We start from the raw sequence: 23911 nt of genomic DNA, 5'->3' as shown, positions 1-23911 counted from the left end.
TCTTACCCCCAATCCATATTCACTACTATGTTTCTTTCTCTCACTTTTCCTACTATTGAATTCCAGTCACCCATGACTATATTTTCATCTCCCTTCACTATCTGAATAATTTCTTTTATCTCATCATACATTTCATCAATAACTTCGTCATCTGCAGAGCTAGTTGGCATTTAAACTTGTACCAATGTAGTAGGCGTGGTCGTCGTGTCTATCTTGGCCACAATAATGCGTTCACTATGCTGGTTGCAGTAGCTTACCCGCACTCCTATTTTTTTATTCATTATTAAACCTACTCCTGCTCTACCCCTATTTGATTGTGTATTTATAACCCTGTATTCACCTGACCAAAAGTCTTGTTCCTCCTGCCACCGAACTTCACTAATTCCCACTATATCTAACTTTAACCTATCCTTTCCCCTTTCTAAATTTACTAACGTACCTGCCCGATTAAGGGATCTGACATTCCACGCTCCAATCCGTAGAATGCCAGTTTTCTTTCTCCTGATAACGACGTCCTCTTGAGTAGTTCCGAAGAGGACGCCATCATCATTTAACCATACAGTAAAGCTGCATGCCCTCGGAAAAAATTACGTTGTAGTTTTCCCTTGCTCTCAGCCGTTCGCATTACCAGCACAGCAAGACTGTTTTGGTTAGTGTTACAAGTCCAGGTCAGTCAATCATCCAGACTGTTGCCCATGCAACTACTGAAAAAGCTGCTGCCCCTCTTCAGGAACCACACATTGGTCTGGCCTCTCAACAGATACCCCTCAGTTGTGGTTGCACCTACGGTATGGCTATCTGTATCACTGAGGCATGCAAGCCGCCTCACCAACAGCAAGGTCTATGGTTCATGGGGGGCAAATAGGACTAACAGAGGATACTAAATGTATACAGAGAAGGGCAGCATAATGGTCATAGGTTTGTTTGAAAGAGTGTCACAGAGATAGTAAAGGAACTGAAGACTGACTTAAACTATCTCGAGAAAGTTTCAAGAACTGTCTTTAAATGATTATTCTAGGGAGTATACTATAACCCTCTATGTATCGCCCACATAGGGATCATGAGGATAAGATTAGGATAATTATTGCATGCATAGAGGCATTCAATCAATCATTCTTCCCACACTCCATACATGAATGGAACAGGAAGAAACTCTAAAACTGGTACAATGGAAAGTACCCTCTTCCATGCACCTCACGGTGGTCTGGGGAGTATAAATGTAGATGTAGAATAGGATGGACATGTGTCACAGCTAATTTTGTAGATGTTTGAATTTTTTTAAAGAGAAAATGCACCAGTTTCAAATTACGAGTAAGATTATTTTTTGAACCTATTGTTTGCTGGAAAATGCTACTTTACAGTAATATTGTTTTGGAGGAGATGCTGACTCCTGTGAGATACATGTCCTAAAAATGGTACAGAATTATTATTATTTTTTTTTCTTTTTTTTTTTTCCATGTTCCACGGTGGAGTATGAAAGAAAGTCCTGAGAAGAATTCACCTTTCAGCCACTATTTTAGGTGTTCTTTCATTCTCCAGCTTTGTAGACAACATTTTGATTATTTACAGAGGGTCTAATAATGGCATTGATCGCCACTTCAAAACCTTTAATGAACTTCACGAAAAAATTACTTTCGCATGTGAGCTTGAAAACAAGTTCTGTCAGTTAAATTATTTGCATCTGACATTAACAATAATTTATAATAAAATTTCTTCCAATAATTTTTTGCAAAGTAGCCTGTACTGATCACACAGTGCCGTCCTGTTCAATACACCATCAGTTTCACAAAAAAAGCCTCTTTTCACTCTTCCATACATAAAGCTGTTACTACTCCGTTATCTTATGAAAATCTTGATATTGAAATTAATTTGATTAAAGCCATTGCAGTCAGTATTCGATACAAACCAACCACAGTGGATAATACTTTCAAAAACAAAATCTATAATAGAATCACCACTCTCCTAATAACGAACATAATGAAAACAAAATTTTTTTTTCCCTATACTATTTTTAGGACCTCTATCTTACAGGATTAAACATCTCCTCCAAAACAATATTACTGTAAAGTATCTTTTCTGTCTAATAATAGCTTAAAAATAATCTTATTCATAATTCGAAACCAGTGCATTTTCCCTTACAAAACTCGAGAGTCTATAAAATTAGCTGTGGCACATGTCCAGCCTATTATATATGACAAATAGGATGAGCAATTGCTCTTAAGACATAAAGAACATCTCTTACAAGAAAAATGTACTATCCTGATTATAACCTTCAGTAGACGTCTTGTCTCATTTGGACAGTTTGCATATGTTTAACTCGTATTCCTTGACAACCTTTTAACATGTTGACTGCCACGAGGCACTGGTGGACACAGCAGAAGTTCATACCTGATGCCATGTGTCCACTGGATGCTGCACACTCCAGGATATTCATTACAGTATACACTGCAATACTGTGCATTAATTTGTTTTTCTTAGTTGAGTTGACAACAATGTACAGGGAATTGACTACAGCAGCTTTCTCAACATCTTGAACTTTGTTTTTTGGAACTTAACACACCATCCAAAGTTATACTTTACTACACCAAATGGAACAGTCTGCTCGGGCAGCCTCGTGGCAATCAACCTGTTATGCACAAGACCCAATACATGATGGACCAGTGAGAACATGCCTTCACTGTGAGGCTCATTCAAATGATGGATGAATGGAAGTTTGCTCTCACTATGAGATCTGTGATATTAGAGCCACCAGTAGCACTTCTTTGTAAACAGACCACATGGTCTGTCTGGAATTGCGGAATGATCTCTTATCCCCAAGCAGGAGTAGTTGGACATTCTGGTATGATTTTTTTTTTTAGTAATTGAATTGAAAGCTTTGTTGCTTTGGTAAAAATAAAATTGGTTCTTTTTGTCATGACAGAATAATCACACCAGACTTGTCGGAGAACACCAGCAACATGTGTAATTGATCCAGCTTTAAGAAATTCTATTACCTTTTAGCGGAAAATTCGTGCGGTACTCTCCGACGTTAGAAAAGTCATGGTGTTCCGTTCGGAGCAGGAGGCGGCTGTCTTTTCTCATTCGCGATATCGAAAATTACTAAAAAATGAACAGATTTATTTTTTATTTATTTATTTATTTATTTATTTTTTTTTTCGGAGGAAGATCGCGCGGAGAAAACAGACAGAAGTTACATGAAACAAACCTAAGGGACCAACTAATTGGATTTGTACGAACATATAAACGGAACTGAAAGAACTTGGTATAAATACTATAACGATGTCGTCACGACAGCCTCCTGTTCCGACAGAACACACGCTGGATCATAAGCTGCATAAATCTTTTAAACAGAAAAGATTATCACAAGTATAATTAATGAAAATAAGGTCGAGAGATTTTCTTTGAAATTAAATAAACTTCAAGGCTTCAAGTATTATATCATGAAACGGAAACTTACATTAACATGGCCACCCATTGTGGCGGTGGAGCAAATTTTCGTGATACACATTCTCGCTTGTTTGTGGCTACATGTATTTTTAATCACTTAAACTCTTAAATTTACAATAAAATGATTATATCGGTATGGAGCACAATACTTTTGCGTCCGACTCGCAACACATTCACAGAAGAACAGCTAGAGAGCGGTGCGGCTCCCTGCAGAAGTAAAAATTGGCAATTGTTATTTTGAAACATAGGTGCATCGTTTTTTTTACTGATCGATAGCAGCGTATAACAGTTTATAGCTATCGTGATATTCTGCGCTTTTCAGGAGCGCGGCAAAGATATCTGGTTACAACATTCATTGGTATATGTTAAAAGTTCGCACATACTGACGCGAATACAGAAAAAAAACTTTTACATGTTAAAAATCGCAGTGATAAAGGCTGTAATGTCACAACATACTTAGTAAAAGTGATAGTGAGGATTTGTCCCAACTTTGTCAGGCAAAGCTTTTTGTTCCTTATGAAGAATCACATCACCTCAACCTACCCAAGTATCATGCTTGAAAATACAAGGTGTGGTATTTCTGAATAATTATCAGCCTGATGAAGATGACAGTGACTATGAAATGTCGCCAGCTGCTGCCAGTTTGGAGTCTACTTCTACAAGTCCACAGTCATCCAGGTATTGGGGGATAGGGGGGCCTCCTCCTCTGTGAGCTGCCCTTCTTGCAAGTCACAACTGTCACTGACTGAAGATAATGGCTTGGCAAATCTTTTGTGGATGAAGAACTAATCTGTCCAACTGCAGGCTGTTTGACTTGGGAGCAGGGCAGCTGGTGCAGCCGCTCCTTGGCAGCGTGCGCTTGACCATACCGGCTGTACACCAAGACTGTCCCTTGGGTTGTCCACTGTGCCAATGATGGTACTTCTGCCTTACTTGCCATCATGACACCCATCATCAGGGGTATGCTGATTTTTGGGGGCAAGCCTAAGAGTAACTATGCTCAACAAGAGACCCTACACTTCAGTGGATATCCACAATCACTCTAGGCTGTGGGGATTCACTGATTGCTGCTCCGCCCTGCACTAGGCTGCAGAATTGACCATGGGAAAAGAAGGGGCTATGACCGCAGATTCCAAGGTGGGCACCGACACACCACTGAGTGCATTCGTGTGAAGCGAATTCAGCACGGCTGCTATCACCCTGTGCTCCTTTGACGGAATCACTGTAAACGTCTCAGCAATAAATGGATGTTAAATTAATGCTGTCTCAATGAGACATTGGGCACGACATGGGACCGCACCACCACCTCTCCAGCTGACCGCCCTGAACCTTCATAGTGGTCATATCCAGTGAACCACTACACAATTTTCTAACAACGTGTTTTGAGTGAAACAATACATACATATATTTATTGACATGATCAGTTCAGTTGATATTTCTATTAATGTTCCTTTATCTCTAGAGTGACAATTGCTAATTAAATGATACCTAGAATAGACATCACAGCATCATACTGAAATATAAAATAAAACTGAATACCAGTACTACCTTATTTACCCGTGCATAAGGCGACCCTAAATGTAAGACCCCCCTTCCTAAGAAGCTCCTCGAGAAAATTTATTTTGTCACATATTCTGACAAATCAAAATTACAAACTTTTGTTCACGTAAGAGGTCTGCCAAAAAGTTAACATTACATCTACTCTAAATTTATGCCATTTATTGTCTAAATTTTGATAATACAAGAATAAATAAAATTTAAAAGGAAATTGTTTACATTAATTTTTATCTTCACTGTCTTTTTTTGTTTCGTTATCCTGTTGTCTGTGGTATCACTTTTAATCATCACTGTCATCATCCTAACAGGACAGCTGTGAATCTTATACCTTCATGTTTGGCTGTTTCTTCCAAATATGTTGCAATTTCTGAGGTAGTGGTTACTGTTGGACCCAAGAACACCACTTTTTTTTTTTGCACACACAGATGATTTCATCTGATGTGGGAACATTACAATATTATTTGCTTACAAACATAATTTCTGCCCGCCACTCTCTCATTTCCTTCTCTGAATTTGACCTTTACTTAAAAAAGTAGCATAAATGTTTATGTACGGTATCCATACATGTATGAGAACTTTTATTGCAGACCTATTCAAATACAACAAACATTTGTAAGTTGTTAGAATTTAATGTTATTTCCTCCTGTGTTTCAAAAACTTGTCAGTTTGTAAACAGAGCATTAGACTGTTGTGGTGGCTAGTTGATAGTCTCTCGCATATCCCCTTCACTGGTGCCGGGAGTCAAGGTCGACACTGTATCGAGCGCTTCGGCCTGTATGTATGAAACCTCAACAGCCAAAGCTTCATCTATAATGTTAGACGCGCTATTTCTTAATCTATTAAAAAATGTAAAAACATTGATCTCAGCTGCAGTAGTTTAATCTGCGAATATAAGATGACTCCACATTTTTCAAATGGCAGATTTGCGAAAAAACCTTGTCTTATAAGTGACTCAGCCACTTCTCACGTGATACAGAAAAGCATTTTATTATTGTTGTTGCTGAGCATAGCTGGATATTTCTTTTCAGAAAGGAGAAATAGTAATGTGCGCTCCTCTTCTTGTGTAAAATTTATATTCGGGGGTGGCAGATGAAATGTCTTACATTGATGTTGTCTAATAAGTATTTTATTTTCATTGAATCAACTGAGTTCTTGGTGAAACATTGTAAATTAACTAAACAAACACTGTTCTTTGGCCTTGTTTCACAATATTATTATAAATGTTACTACACAACCTAGGTTTCGTGTTTTAAGCCCACTATATACTTGTACTTGAAAATGGGCTTATAACCCGAAACCTAGGTTGTGCAGTAAAACAGAAAAAGTGAGTGTATGGGACACCATTTGCAGCTGTGGAATCATTTGGACCAGTCTTTTCCAACAGCACAATTAACAATGCCCACTACATGGATTTGTTGCAGAACAATTTTCTTCTGCAACTTTAGGCAATAGTGTTACCAACTGAAACACAATGGTTCATTCAAGATGGAGCTCATCCTCAGAAAGCAAACATTCTGGATTTCCTGCATGAACGTTTTGGGCACTGTGTCACGACCCATTGATATCCATAATGTTTTCAGAGTGGTTCAATATGGTTGCCACAGGGCCGAGATCTTAATCTCTGATTATTTCTTATGGGGACATTTAAAGGCAGGCACAAAAACCATTAAATCTAATCCAACTGTGAGTGGCTATCAACAGTTTTTCAGTAAGTCACAGTAGACTTGGGTCTAGGCTGGTTGGAAACATAGTTTGTCTCTAAGAGATGGTACGTCAACAAGGTGGACATATTGAACAAGTACTGCATGCTCACTGAGCATCAACATTCTGATGAATAATGTAAAAACAAAAAAAAATGAGATGTTCTGTTTATTAAAATTTTTATAAACAATTTCCAATGTGTGACATTTTGAGCGACACCCTGTATATTCCATGTGAAATAATATGCAATAATCTGTAATTTATTATAATCAAAAAGTATGTATTTTTTAACTTTGCCAGTGCCAATTGAAAGCCCAGATCAAAAAGAATGGGAAATGTTCTTTATTTTGTTGCATCTAGTCTCGTGTCACAAATCCGCTTGCAGAGCCTTCTCATGCAGATGATTCTACACTGTGTGAGGCCACACTGTGCTCCCATCACTGACAAAGGGTCAAATCTTATTTTGCATTCATATGAATGAGGCATGTTGTTCTGGCAACTGTAAGTAGACAAAACTTTCATCTTCCATTAATAAAGATTTACTATGGCAATATGTGCTTTTAGTTGAAGCCTTGTCCTGGCATATTAATTTGCATGTTACTTAAATTAAGCAAGGAGTTGGAAAGCACACAAATGTTTGTAAATCAAAATTCTCTGTACCATCACATCCAAAAATAGGTAGCACATTTTCTGTGAAATAGCCAGCATAAATTGCTAGATTAATGAAACTACCAATGCCAGCAGTGACTGGCAGCAGCAGCACCACCACCACCACCACCACCATAAGTTTGTGCATTGCTTCTTGTTTATTGTTAAGCACAATCTAGTCTTGCACTAATTTCTCCATTTTTCCTTTAAAGAAATAAGTTCAAATATAGATAACTAGTAATTGTGGCTGTTGTGAGATTGTGATGAAGGAGTAGGCTGCCATTTCCTAACAGCTGGAAGCTGCATTGGCCACTGTCAACCAGATTCATGTGGTTGCTGAGAATTGTGCCAGTGATGGAGTGGCAGGGTGGCCTCCTTTTCAAAAAATACCGTGGTTTTTGCTTAAGTGGTCTGCTAAGGACCTTGGTCGATATGTGGCTTAATCCTCCAGTTGCACTGTTGGCATGCACTAACAGTTAAATTTGCCCTGGATACAGGAAATGGAAGTGCTTAAAGGAATGAAACTTCACAAGCTGTCATTTTTATGATATAACACCATAATTTCCAGTTTGTTTTTAATTTGAGAAAATCTTTTTCTGTCTTTTCTCCAGATCTTGTTTATTACATGTCATTTGGAGCATTGAAATACTGACAAAGAACACTGATAGCCAGGTAAATTTTATAGTTACAGCAAGAATTAATAATTATAAAAATAATACTGTAACAACTGTAATGCGCTTCCACAAATTTGGTATAATATATTGTCCTATATTTGTCTCAAGTTCTATCAGAATATGACAGTGATCCATTCCTCAATAAAGGAACATATAGAGTGTTTCTATGAAAAAAGTTATTTTTTCATCAAGGAAAATATTTTCCAATCATAATTCAGATCTAATTAAACAACTTAACAATATATACACACAAAAGTGCACAGTATTAGGTATAGCTAATCAATAAGCTACATATTTAGAGAAATATAAATAAATGTGCTTCATGATTAGTTATAACTGCTCTGCGTATTACTCCTTAAGTCCTTCCAAAGAAGAACTGATAAAATTTTAAATAAAATACATCAACAAAGGAAAAAAGAAATATATAGTGTTTACTATCACAGGTTGCTTAAAGCCATTCTAGACATTTCACTGCCTCTCAATTACACCACCAGACAACATTAGACATTTTTATCATTCAAGGAACACAGTACAATTGTTGTCTGCTAGTACAAACATAATTAAGAGTTTACCCATGAAATTGCCACAAAGTAATCAAGAACAAAGATTCCTGTTTTACTACACATTTTTGTGTGGTGAAGGAGAAAGACTAGGTAATAAAACTTTATAGTAACAGTGATACTCATGGAATGTGTTAATGTTTCTTATCAGAAACTCGAAGTAAAATCAACACACTATTTCAATTATTCCTTAGACTAAAGGAATATGCCACTATGTTGTACATCTATAATTTGCACTTTTAAGATCATAAATATTTATGAGCTGCACAGGTCTTTAAACATTCATGGCATAGTATATGCTGCTCTGGGCTACAGTTTTAAAATATAAAAAGGTAAACCCATTATGAACCAAGCTGATATTGATACAAAACACTATTTCCATTGCATGTAAAAAAAATATTTTATATTGAATCATATCAAATAACGAACACACGTCAGCTGCCTCATGAATAGTGTTGCCTGGTATAATTTTGTTATACAATATTTACACACACAAATCACTTAAGATAAAGGATTCTTTTTCCCTGAGGAATATGCAATATGAAAACCATAACATTTCTTGGAAATAAGTCACAGCTGTACAGTGTCTGTTAATACCTGAGTAAACAATTTTTGGCACCAAACATTGCACCTCACAAATATAGTTTGGCTCACAAAGTCCATAGTTAAAGACCAGTGTACTGGGGAGTGTTCTCAGCTGCACGATTTTCTGCACTTCGCCCCAAACGTGAAAACAAGCTGCGAGAGCAAGAACTTGTGCCCTTCTTGTGAGAGTTGCTTCTGTCGTCTGGAGCCGCAAATGAATCTCTGAAAAATTACACTGATTGTGAAGACTATTTACCAGTTATAAGACTCAAGACAGGGAAAATTGAAAATGTATTTGTAATCCATGTACATTAATCAACTGATATAATTTAATAAAAATAAATAAGAATTAGAAAACAACAAACAACAAGTACAACAAATACTGGAACAAAATAATGTGCAATCAGAAGAAGAAGAAAATACAGTAATTGACTCAAACATCCCAGAACAAACAAACAAAGAACACCACGCACCAATTAAACAATCAGAGGAAAACGAAATCTTAAGACAGCCACCAGAACAAGCACAAATAGAACATGAAGTGACACACATGTTAGATATAGAAGAAAATTTCAGCTAACTTATATAGAATACAAAGACACAAATACAAACATTAGACCATTGTTGCATAGACCACCAAATAACCCACAAGTCGAAACAACAATAACAACTATCAACACAATCATACACAACAAAATAAATGAAAATACAACTATGGAAGAGTTACAACTACACTCACTACACTAAATATACACACTAGGCAGAGATCAGAACAAACCAACACACAGAAGAAACCCACAAAACCAGCATGGCAACACAGGCTACAGATCAGAATAGAAAAACTGAGAAAAGACATCGGACAGGTAACACAGTTTATAAGAAATGAAATATCAGACAAAAAACGAAAAAGGTTAGGTAAAATCTCACAACAAGAAGTGATAGAGCAATTAGATGAAAAGGAGCAGAAATTACAAGCATTGGCCAAACGACTTAAAAGATACAAAAAAAGTGAAAATAGAAGGAAACAAAACTAAACATTCAACACAAACCAAAAGAAAATTTATCAGACAATAGATAACACACACATTAAAATAGACAACCCACCAAACATAAGACATGGAACACTTCTGGAGCAACATATGGTCAAACCCCGTACAGCATAACAGGCATGCACGGTGGATACAAGCAGAAACAGACGCATACAAGATGATACCTCAAATGCCTGAAGTGATAATTTTGCAACATGAAGTCACCCAAGCAATTAATTCTACTCACAATTGGAAAGCCCCTAGAAAATATAAAATAGCAAATTTCTGGCTAAAGTAGTTCACCTCAACACATTCACATTTAACTAAATTATTTAACAGTTACATTGCAGACCCATACACATTCCCTGATACATTTACACATGGAATAACTAATCTGAAACCTAAAGATCAAGCAGACACAGCAAATCCAGCAAAATATCGCCCCATAACATGCCTACCAACAATATACAAAATATTAACTTCAGTCATTACACAGAAATTAATGACACATACAACACAGAACAAAATTATAAATGAAGAACAAAAAGGCAGTTGTAAGGGAGCACGAGGATGTAAAGAGCAACTGATAATAGATGCAGAGGTGACATATCAAGCTAAAACTAAACAAAGGTCACTACACTATGCGTACAATGATTACCAAAAAGCTTTTGATAGTGTACCCCACTCATGGTTACTACAAATATTGGAAATATACAAAGTAGATCCTAAACTGATACAGTTCCTAAACATAGTAATGAAAAATTGGAAAACCACACTTAATATCCAAACAAGTTCAAATAATATCACATCACAGCCAATACAGATTAAGCGTGGAATAAACCAAGGAGACTCATTAAGTCCTTTCTGGTTCTGCCTTGCTCTGAACCCACTACCCAACATGCTAAATAATACAAATTATGGATACAATATTACTGGAACATACCAACACAAAATCACACATTTGCTATACATGGATGATCTAAAACTACTGGCAGCAACTAATCAACAACTCAACCAATTACTAAAGATAACAGAAGTATTGAACAATGATATAAGTATCGCTTTTGGAACAGACAAATGTAAGAAAAACAGCAGTCAAGGGAAAACACACTAAACAAGAAGATTACATATTGGATAACCACAGCGAGTGCATAGAAGCGATGGAAAAAAACAGATGCCTATAAATATCTAGGATACAGACAAAAAATAGGAATAGATAATACAAATATTAAAGAAGAACTAAAAGAAAAATATAGACAAAGACTATCAAAAATACTGAAAACAGAATTGACAGCAAGAAACAAGACAAAAGCTATAAATACTTCTATACCAATTGATCTACTCATTTGGAGTAGTGAAATGGAGTAACACAGACCTAGAAGCACTTAATACACTTACACGATCACAATGCCACAAATATAGAAAACATCACATACATTCAGGAACAGAAAAATTCACATTAAGCAGAAAGGAAGGAGGAAGGGGATTTATTGTCATAAAAAACCTACATTATGCACAGGTAGACAATTTAAGAAAATTCTTCCTAGAACGAGCAGAAACTAGCAAAATACACAAAGCAATCACTCATATAAATACATCGGCTACACCACTGCAATTTCATAACCACTTCTACGACCCTTTAGATCACATAACATCAACAGATATGAAGAAAGTAAATTGGAAAAAGACATGGCAAGTACCTAACACAGCCACACACCGATCAAGACGCATCCAACACATGGCTAAGAAAAGGCAATATATACAGTGAGACAAAAGGATTCATGATTGCGATACAGGATCAAACAATAAACACCAGATATTACAGCAAGCATAATATTAAAGATCCCAATACCACAACAGATAAATGCAGACTTTGCAAACAACAAATAGAAACAGTAGATCACATCACAAGTGGATGTACAATACTAGCAAATACACAATACCCCAGAAGACATGACAATGTAGCAAAAAATAATACATCAACAGCTTGCCTTACAACATAAACTTATAAAACAACACGTTCCCACATACAAGTATGCACCACAAAATGTACTGGAGAATGATGAATACAAATTATACTGGAACAGAACCATTATAACATAAAACACCACCACATAACAAACCTGACATCATACTCACCAATAAAAAGAAGAAATTAACACAACTAATCGAAATATCCAAACCCAATACAACAAATATACAGAAGAAAACAGGAGAAAAAAATTGAAAAATACATCCAACTGGCTGAGGAAGTCAAGGACATGTGGCATCAGGATAAAGTTGACATTATACCAAGTATACTATCAACTACAGGAGTCATACCACACAATATCCACCAGTACATCAACGCAATACAGATACATCCAAACTTATATATACAACTACAGAAATCTGTAATTATTGATACATGTTCAATTACCCGAAAGTTCCTAAATGCAATGTAACATATACCGTACAGTTAAAAGGAAGTCACGCTTGATCAAGGTCTGCGTCACTTTCCATTTTTGACCAGACATAATGTCTGAGAAAAGAAAGAATAATAATAATAATAATAATAATAATAATAATAATAATACTTGAGCTTACTGCTTAGTCAGATTACAAATTCAAAGGTTTGGGAGTTCAACCCCTAGACAATTCTCCAATGTTTTTCAGTCACTTATCACTTCTTCCAACTCGGACAATGACATGTTAATACGAAAATGCTGAGTTGCGCAGTGGTTTGGAGTGCACGTGTAATTGCCGGTTCTGCTTTAAGTTGCTAGGTAAATGAGCTGAAAGGTCTGAAGACTGCAAAGACACACTATCCTAATATGTTCATGCCTTGTAAAGCACTGTGGTGTTCAAACCAACCACTGCGTTGACATTTCATTTCATTTCATAATTTGTTCAGCTGAGCTGCTGTTATTAGGTTGCAGATGTCAGGAGCGTTGTTGCTGTTTTTTTTTTTTTTTTTTGCAATCTTATCTCAAGATTCATATCTTCCTGTGTATTTCTGGTAATGAGCTATGATCACAAGCTGTGACTTGGTCGCAAATTGAACAGTGACCCAAAAATAGAATAAATTTCCTTTACCTCATGTCTATGGTCACAAATAAAAAATCCTTGGACTACAGATATCAGTCAGCAACGATCTTCAGCTCTGCAGCAAAATACTGGAAAAACGCAAATATAACTAGCAGATTGTCTACAGCTTAAAACAATAAAACAGACCATGATGAAAAGTGTTACAGACACATATGTGCATTTGTGCACATTAAATATGGTGAGGCATATACCTGTTTTATAAAAACACGTCCTAACATACTGGAGCCATAGTGGCATCGTCAAATACTAAACACAAAATCAGCGACGGCATTGTCAAAAATATATAAATAATAGTATGTGCAACTGTCATCTTATCAGCAGCACTACTGTTCAAAACAAACTGCCATACAGTAGCTACAAAATGTGTGTGTTGCATGTTCACCAGATGTTGCTACTGTAGATATACACACATTATTCAGTGATAATTGTATGATTTAAAATAAAAAAGGAGATACAATCAGTAAAATCTGTAGTGGGCTTGTAAGTTGTAAAATGCATTAAAGGAATGAAATAAAACAAGAATATAAGTTAATTGTTAAAAAGGAAAAAGTTAAGAGCAAATAACTGACACACTCAAGTGGCGATATTTTAGATAATGTCGTAACTAATAAACAGCTTTCCGAGTACACAGAATAATATGAAAATCACAAAAACAAATAGCTAAAGAAGTCCAATGAATGCAAACAGACTGCCACACATAATCAGTGCCCTCTGTTGGTGCTAACGCAAGAACACCGCATAAGCGAGTAGGGGTTAGCAGAATGTGACCACCCGAGGACCCCTCGTGCCCTGTGGAACATTGTTCCAAGAAAAGCATGATTCTAGTTAATGAAAGAGAGGAGGAACAAGAAAACTCTTGAGTTATGCACACAACGTAAGAAAATGAAGTAAATATGTAAAGCACTCTAAACTAGGTGAAACTATCAGCAAGATATATAAAAGAGAGGTATTCAATGATTAAAGTAGAACACTGTCCAACAAAGCAAAGTAGGCATTGGCACAAAATCACTCTGGCAATTAAGCATTTATGTTGGCTCTTGTTTTTCCACTTTATAAATTTCAAGCTCTTCTAACAAGTTAAGTGCACGGTCTTTCTCCACCCTGTGGAGAATACGCATACTATTCTCTATGTTCTCCATAGAATGGCCACTTTTGGATACATGCTGTCCCAAAGCATGTTTTGTTCCATAGCTGTGAATGTTCTTCCCTCACATGCTTCTAAGTTGTGATCTGCACAAAAGCTGTGTTCGACTATATTTAACCGTGTCCAACTTTTACAAATGATGCCGTTCCTTCTTTTTCCTTTTTAACTCTCCATAAAAAGGATGCTACTCTATAATCCCTGTTATTTAACTTCTCCATCCCTGTGCTTACACAATGTTCAGAAAGTTGTCACAAAACATCAATAGCTTAAGAATTTTCCACATCTTCCAGATATACAAGAAACTCTTCTATCTCATTTTTCAGCCTCCTAATGTGCTGATCAAACAAATTAATTTTACTTTTCTGGAAACAATCACATATATTACAGTACTGTTATGTTACAACTTCTTTCCAAATTGTCTGCCTATAGACTCTGAGCTAATCTGTCCCCTCCCCCTCCTATTCAGTTGCAAGCCATGATTTGTGCATCGGTACAGATATGAGACTGTTTCTACAGCTGCACGACTACTCTGCAATTCACACTTAAATGTCTCACAGAGGGTTACATCAAACCACTTTCATTCCATTTCTCTAATGTTCTACTCTAACGAGCTCATATTTCTCTTATTTTATTAAAATGGTCATTTCTGCCTATGTAGGTTGGCATCAACAAAATATTTCCACATTTGGAGGAGAAAGTCTGATATCGACATTTCTTGAAAAGGTGTCACTGCAATGAACAAGTCTATTTTAATGTATGCCACCTGAACTCGCATATCATTATTCATGACATAATGTCCCCTACTTCATGATAATACAAAATGAGCTGCTTTTCTTTGATCTTTTTCAATGGTCTTTATCAGTCCTATCTGGTAAAGATCTCATACCACAGGGCAACAGTCTAGCAGAGGATGTAATGTAGGCAGTCTCATTAGTAAACCTGTTGCATCTTCTAAGTGATTTATGAATAAAGTGCAGCTTTTAATTCGCCTTCCCCACCCAGTATTTGTGAGAGTGTTCCAATTTAAGTCCTTTGTAACTGTTATTTCTAGGCACTTTGTCAAATTGACAGCCTTTAGATTTTTGTGATTTATCAGGTAACTGGAATTTAACAGATTCCTTTTCTTACTCACGTGGATGACTTCACACTTTTCATTATAGGATCTACATAAAGTCCGGGAACACTTTTAGTTATTTATTGCACAAGAACCGAACACTGAACAGATATCAACATAATGACATTTTGAACAGAAACCCTTAAAGTTTTGATCTTCTGATGACTTTAGTACATGGGAAATGACAGTATTATCTTCAAACAATCTAAGAGGGCTACTCAAATTGTCTTCTAAATCATTTATATAGAGTAGCAACAGCAGAGGCCCTATAGCACTTCATTGGGGAATACCAGACATCACTTCTGTTTTGCTCAGTGACTTTCCTTCAGTTACTACAAACTGTGACCTTTTTCAAAGGAAATCATGAATACAGTTGCACAACTGAGATGATACTCCGTAGGCATGTAATTCGATTAGAAGTGATTTGTGAGGAACGACATCAAGAGCCTTCTGGAAATCTGAAATAATCAATTTGAGGTCTCCTGCTAATAGCACTCATTACTTCATAAGAATAAAGAGCTAGTTGTGTTTCATAAGAAAAGTATTTTTGGAACCTGTGCTGACAGTGTCAAGAGATTTTTTCCTTCGAGGTAACTCTTAAGGTTTGACACAGTATATGTTCCACAATCCTACTGGAAATCGAAATCGGTGATATGGGTCTGTAATTTGGTGGATTACTCCTATTTCCTTTTTTGAGTATTGATGTGACCTATGCAACTTTTCAGGCTTTAGGTACGGATTAGAGATGGCTCGTTCGCAAACAAACGGGTCCAAAGGAACGGTTCATCAAGATGAACAGAACGGGCAATGAACGCATTCTAAGGAATGGTCTTTCATAGTTCACTTCAGTCGCAGCTTTCTCGGGAACGGGAAATGGTCAGTCTTGTTCCCGCAATGGCACGTCGGCCGGTCTCATTCCAGCCTCAGTCTCGTTCCCATCTGTCTGTCTCGCTTGGCTGTACTCGCAGTTCCACTTCCGACTGCTCATAGTTAGTTCAGTATAGAGTTGTTCGTTTTGTTTGCTACGTGAGCCCACTGTAGATCCGTTCCATACCTTTTTTGAACTCTGAACTTCTGGTTCTTTTCATATGCTATTCAGCATCCATGACGGTAATTAAAATGTATTTTATAATTATGTAAATTACATAAAAATACATGGCATGTAAGACATACACATCTTTTCATGTAAAAAAAAAAGGCATATCAGCTTACTTCACTATTTCAATAAACAGTAGAAGAAATACTTGTAAAAACACAAGATTTTTTTATTACACACGCAAAGCCAGTCGGCACGGCACACACGAGTGGCCATTTTCCATCTTTTTTTTGATCCAAGGTAAAAAAGCATGTTCATTGTTATGGAAGGCAGACCGACTTACAACCGAATGAAGTCCGCGTTCCATAATCGAGTGTTTGGTGTTAAATTTTGTAAAGAGAATATGACAACTTCTACAATAATATTTCAGTGGTGCACGAAAAACTGGCCCCGATTACTAGACTGTTCATTGTCACTAATTGTCATCTATTGTTTCAAAGTAGTTGTTTACAAGAGCTTATTTGTTATTTTTTCATTACCTAATTATTACATGTTTATCAATTCTGTTCGTAGTGGTCAACAAATCCTGAGTAACTGGTGAGCAGTCTGCACTCGGGGCCAGTTTTTTTTATGCGCCACCTTATATTATTTCACAACAATCAGCCACATAACACAAGCCACGTAACACTATAGTTGGCTAAACGAGAGGTTTTGCAGAAATCACGAAAATTACAAGTGTGTGAGAATTCTGTTATGAATAACAACTCCATACTCCAGGGCGGAGGCTAGTGCCCCCTCTTAGTGCCTTGCATCTTCAGTCACCTATGATACTAATTTTCAATTTTTCATAAGAACTGTATATGAAGCACAAATGAATGGTGAACGAGTAAAAATGAATGGTTCCCAGAAAAGAGTGATCACCAGTGAACTAGTTCCCAAGGATGAACGAGTTGACCATGTCTAGTACAGATCTTTCATCAAGTGAGCGCTTCTATATGATGGTTAAGTACGGAGCTATTATATCTGCATACTCAAAGCAATTTAATTGGTATACTATCTGGACCAGCAGACTAGTCTTTATTGAGTGATTTAAGCCGGTTTGCTACACCAAGTATATCTACTTTTAACCTACTCATGTTGGCAGCAGTTCTGGATTCAATTTTTTTAAATATTCACATTGTCTTCTTTGGTGAAGGAATTTTTGAAAACCATATTTAATAACAGCACTTTAACAGCTCTGTCACTGGTAAAATTAGCATTGCTATCGTGCTGTCAAAAGCAAATCACTCGGCTCTTTGTTAACATGGCTGACAGCTGTGTTAACACGGGGCTCATCATGGTGCTGTAAAACCTCTACAAACCCCATGAGTGTGTGTACTGTTTCTGCACCTGTCTCCTCCATGTGACCTTTAATACTGTACTCCTAAGTTGCTGGCCAGGCTGTTACTCGGTCGTCCTACTTTAACAGGGTGTATATGCCCCGGGACAACTGGGAAATCAAGGAAAAATGTAGGAATTTTTTCATCTGGAAAAAATATGAGAAAACACAAGTGTTTTTTTTTTCATATTCTGGAAATTTTTCATTTTTTAGTTTTTAGTTACATTTTTATAATTCTGACTGAGAAGAACTGATACTCTAACACAACAAAACAAACAAGAGAATAACACCTAAATAAAACTTTAGTTGAAAAGAAAATGTGCCATTTAGAACAACAAAACACAGCATATTATTTTAGAGGTCTGTCTTGATCATACTTTTTTTCACTTCACTATTACTGGTTTTGGCTACTGACATCTTCAAATCATAAAATATTCTGTTGTTGTATCAACGTCAAAATATTTTATGATCTGAAGATGGCAGTAGCCAAAACCAGTAATCGTGAAATGGAAAAAAAAAAAAAGGTGTGATCGCGACGGACCTGTAAAATTAAGTACCAAAATATGATCATGAACTCATTTTCAAATGTCTTCAATTGATAACAAAACACAGTGCACACATAAGCTGAGTCAACAGCAAAATGTGTCAAAGACGAAGACTATGCAATACTTCATAACAAACTGCTTCTTATGAGCTTGGCATCACAACTGTTCACATTCCTAACAAATCACTGGAAAATACTGCAAATGGTGGTTTGAGAAACGTTACTTTCAAAGTAAATTTTCTTTTTCAAGGTGGCTCATGTTACATGTGAGAATGTGAAATGAATTTCTTAAATTATCGATACATTCTAAACCTAACACTTTGAGGATCAGCCATTTAGAAACATTTCAGGCCCAGAAGGACAGTCATTTATGCCATTATTCAAAATTTTACCGGCCAATTGTGTTGGATATATCTTAAAGAGTAACCCACTTTAAGAAAGACCAATATTATATATGAAAACTTAGCTTTTCTCGTAGCTGTACTGTACATATATAATTTAAACCATTAACTTTTCCTATTTATGTGTTTGCACTACTTAACAGTGATGCTGCTATGGGCGACATCATCATCATCGTGTCCTATGCTTTGAATATCCGCTGTCATTGGCTGGTGAGATCACATGACATAACGGTCTTCATTTCAGTCCTTCAGAAACTACTGTGTTTTATTTGGTGGAATTCATATTTATACTTTTGTAATTTGAAAATGTGCAATGCACATGTTGCCGTGCATCACTGATCTTTCCAAAACATGCCATTTCATGCTGGGTAGTTCTAAACTGGTGCATAAAAGCTTTCACATTTACCAGAAGGAAATCTATTTTTAACCAGGAACTCCAGGAACCTCCCTTCTTTGGCTGCGTATACAGCCTTTGTAAGAACTTAATCCTTTTCCTCAAAATGTCTGCACAAAGTCCATACATTCTGTCACCTAGGTAAGCTAGGCACTAGGTTTTGCAATACTTGTGACCTGGTATTCTACACTTATCTTTTCCTGTACTATTTGGCCTACACTGCTACACAGCAGCAGAGCTCTTCTTTGTACTTGACTTTCTACTGACCTAACCTTAAAGTCGTTGTAGTAAATCTGCTGCACTTTACTTTGCAGTAGAATCCTTTATCTGTCTACTGATTGTGTGTATCAACACCAACACACACACACACACACACACACACACACACACACACACACACACACACACACACTACATGAATCACATCCAAAAGATTATCTTTTTTTAAAGTAACAAACAGGTAACTGAAATGTCTTACCCAAAGAAGGGGACAAGGGACACAAGAAGATCCTTGTCTGGAGATGTAGCCATTTCATTGTTGGTCTGCACAAGGTGATTAACCACACAACGCAGATAGTGCTGCAAACGTCTTCGTCTCTCTTCAACAAATCTGGAATCCTGCAGCAAAGCAGTGATGCAACATTCTGAATGTGAATGATCAATGACTCATGGTTTAACAAATATGTCTACTGGTTCCTTCCTGCAACTGAATTTCTTTTGTCAGTTTACAAACTTATATCCTTTGAAAATTGTAGCCGGTCTAAAAATGAATTTGTTCACAAAACCACATTCACAAAAACACATTGCTCTCACATTACAAATGATTAGAAACTGGAAAAATTTTTATTTTCCGATAAGTGTGTAATAGATGCAAATTCTGCTCAAAATAACAAAATGCAATTACTTAATAGATCCTATTTCACAGCTAATTATCCAGATGAACTGTTTTATCAGAGATAGTTTGAAAAAGATTTCTTTTCTGCATATAAATATCGAAAATGTAACCAATTATCAATTATTGGTATTGTACATCATCTGCAAAGCCAAATTTGGAAAGATAATTTGTGTAAGAACCTGTTTGCAAAATAAAAATTATACAAAAGCAACGACATACACTATGTGATCAAAGTATCCAGACACCCTAAAAACATACTTTTTTCATATTAGGTTCAATTTGCTGCCACCTACTGCCAGGTTCCCCATATCAGCAACCTCAGTAGTCATTAGACATTGTGGGAGAGCAGAATGAGGCACTCTGCAGAACTCACGAACTTCGAGCATGGTCACATGATTGAGTGTCACTTGTGTCATACATCTGTACGCGAGATTTCCACACTCCTAAACATCCCTAGTTCCGCTGTTTCCGATGTGATAGTCAAGTGGAAACGTGAAGGGACACATGCAGCACAAAAGCGTACAGGTTGACAGGTCTGTTGACTGACAGACCACCCACAGTTGAAAAGGGTCGTAATGTGTAATAGGCAGACATCTATCCAGACTATCACACAGGAATTCCAAACTGCATCAGGATCAACTGCAATTACTATGACAGTTATGTGGGATGAGAAAACTTGGGTTTCATGGTCGAGCTGCTGCTCATAAGTCACACATCACGCCGGTAAATGCCATCCGATGTCTCGCTTGATGTAAGGACGTAAACACTGGACGACTGAACAGTGGAAAAACTTAGTGTGGAGTGACAAATCACTCTACACAGTGTGGTCATGTGTTTCACGGAGGGGGCTTGCATCCCTTGTTGTTTTGTGTTGCACTATCACAGCACAGGCCTACATTGATGTTTTAAGCACCTTCTTGCTTCCCACTGTTGAAGAGCAATTCAGGGATGGCTATTGCACCTTTTAACACAATTGAGCACCTGTTCATAGTACATGGCCTGTGGCGAAGAGGTTACGCAACAATAACATCCCTGTAATGGGATCCACAGAGCCCTGACCTGAATCCTACAGAACTCCTTTGGAATGCCAACTTTGTGCAAGACCTCACTGATTGACATCGATACCTCTCCTCAGTTGGGTTGGTTGGTTGGTTTTGGGGTTTGACGGGGGCTAAACATCAGGGTCATCAGTCCCCTGTTCCAAACAGACCTACTTGTAATAGGCCTACACAGTAAAAGCGTAACCTTTGCACCCAGAGGGAGGGAACACCAAGGGGTACAGAGCTAAAATGAACACCGCAATAACACAAAATAGAGGACACTTAAAAGGAGCAGAGCAAATAGTTGACTAGAGTAAAACAGACTTCAGTGGTTGATGGATCAGGTAAAAGGTCAACCACTCAACTAAAAATGAAGAACCTCCAGCTGGAAAGCATAGATGGAGGTACCAACACAACTTGTTACCATAGAAGACACTATTTTGGTATCCATGTCACAATTGAAAGACACTGGAGTGGGTGTAGCCTGAGAAATCATGCGAGAGCACCCACACTAGAGTGAGTGATAAAACCCAGCTGCATGGATAAAACATAAAACTGAGTCAGCTATAGAGGCATCGTCACCTAGAATTAAAGGAAGTGCAGCTGGTAAATTAAAGGACTGCCGCCAGGGGGCTAAAAGGGGGCAGTCCATCAGAAGATGGACCACTGTCAGCCTTGCATCACAGCGTCACTTGGGCGGGTTCTCACGGTGAAGGAGATAGCAGTGGGTCAACCGTATATGTCCAATTCGGAGACGGCAGAGAACAACTGAGTCCCTACGCATGCTCCTCAAGGATGAGTTCCGTACTGCCGACGACGACTTCACCATGCGGAGCTTATTTGGCGTGTTCAAGACAGACCATTCAGAGCTCCAGACATTGTGGACCTTGCGATGTAGGGCTGACCAGAGGTCTTGTTCCACGAGACCTAGCTCCAGGGGTGGCGAAGTGGTGGCCTGCTTGGCCAACCAATTGATATGTTCGTTTCCTGGAATGCTGATGTGGCCCGGGGTCCACACAAACGTCACTGAACAACCACACTCGGCGAGAGCAAAAACAGCATCTTGAATACTGCGCACCAAAGGGTCCCAAGAAAAACACTGGTCAAGTGCTTGCAATCCAATCAGGGAGTCACTGCATATGACAAATGACTCCCCAGGGCAGGAGGAAAGGTGAGCAAGTGCACGATAAAGAGCAACCAGCTCCGCAGTGAAAACACTGCTCCCACAAGGCAGGGAATGCTGCTCAACATAGTCGCCATGGATGAAAGCAAACCCAGTGCATCCATCGACCACAGAACCATCAGTGTAGACTACATCTGCATCGCCAAATCCAAGCAAAGCCGCGAGCAAGGAAGGGATGAAGGAGGGGTAGAAGAAGAGGGCCGGAACGATGGAGGAAGGGGAAAGGACTCCTGTGACAAGAGAAGGGAACGAATGCGGACCGAGATCGGGAGACCCTACCCAGGCCGCCGTCATGGGGAGGGGAGTGCAGAAGATGGGAAAAGGAGTCTGCGGTTTGGGTGGTCGGGCGAGGCATGGTCGCGGGTGATGTACAACGCAAGCAACTGTTGTCGGCAGAATCTTAGGGGAGGGATTCCAGCTTCTACAGGAAGGCTAGTCACCAGACTAGTGCGGAAGGCACCTGTTGCCAGTCTGATGCCACAATGGAGAATCGGGTCGAAGATCTGCAACGTTGAAGGTGCAGCTGAGTCGTACACCATGCTCCCGTAGTCGAGACAGGACTGGACTAAGGCCTTATAGAGCTGTAGGAGGGTTGTTCGTGCAGCCCCCCACATGGTGTGGCTGAGGCAGCGAAGGATGTTGAGGTGCCGCCAGCACCGCTGTTTAAGCTTGTAATATCTCTTTATATTCGATGAATTATTCTGATACAATTCTACCCTTGAATGACGTTTATAAATTTTCTATCTTCATACTCGCAGAATCCATGCACAAAATAGTTTCATACAATAGCTATGCCATGAGCGCATAAGTATTCTTTGTAGTACTCTCTCTGGTGGTTGTTAGAAAAAAAAGAAGGGGGTCCGAGATTGTCTTCGTGCCGATTAGCCTGAGCTTGGTTTGGAAGAACTGTAATCTGATTATTGAGATTTATCACAGAAGATAACTGATACGAACTGTACGATTAAAAGGAAATATATATAGATGGCTCCTTCAAATAAAAGGTGTGTATATGAAATTTGAGAATTAATGATATTTATCGATATATTGCGTAGTTGTTAATCAGAAGGGACTTCCGAAAGACTGGATACGAACCTGCATTTAATAATCCAAGAGCTCCATTACTTCTTCGGAAGGTTAAACTTCATCAAAGCCAAATATCCGCTTGATCTGAGGTTTCCCGACTGATTATACAATGCTCCCAAAATTACGAGGCATTTTATTTGTATAGATTAGCAGACTGCCGCAAAGCACGAGCCTGCAGAGAAGAAGAATCATCGCCTGATTTCATTCTAACAAGTAAAATTTCAGAATCATTTTGAGTGACTGAGCTATGACTGTGTTTCCTATCATGAATGATTGATTGCTCGAACAAATTGAGAGCTACAGAATTACGTAGATAGGAGGAAAAATTACAAGCTCACGAAGATGACGTGTCCAAGTGAGCTGAGCATCAAAAAGCATGCCAAGAAAGCGATGCGTCTCCTCATTATGGAGG

General features: G+C 37.9%; 1 protein-coding gene across 1 annotated transcript in view; it reads right to left on the bottom strand.

The window, feature by feature from the left end:
- Positions 1-9101: 9101 nt before the first annotated feature.
- The window catches only part of LOC126093903 (sorting nexin-29), a 167053-nt gene continuing 152243 nt past the window's right edge, over positions 9102-23911 (bottom strand). Inside the window, 2 exon segments of the mRNA XM_049908756.1 lie at positions 9102-9394; positions 19777-19916. Of these exon segments, the coding sequence (XP_049764713.1) occupies positions 9253-9394; positions 19777-19916 (282 nt within the window). The 3' untranslated portion in view covers positions 9102-9252.

Source organism: Schistocerca cancellata, chromosome 1 (assembly GCF_023864275.1).
Source record: "Schistocerca cancellata isolate TAMUIC-IGC-003103 chromosome 1, iqSchCanc2.1, whole genome shotgun sequence".
In the NCBI taxonomy this organism is placed as follows: domain Eukaryota; kingdom Metazoa; phylum Arthropoda; class Insecta; order Orthoptera; family Acrididae; genus Schistocerca; species Schistocerca cancellata.
Note: the sequence above shows the minus strand (reverse complement) of the source record. Positions and strands in the feature narration are given on the sequence as shown.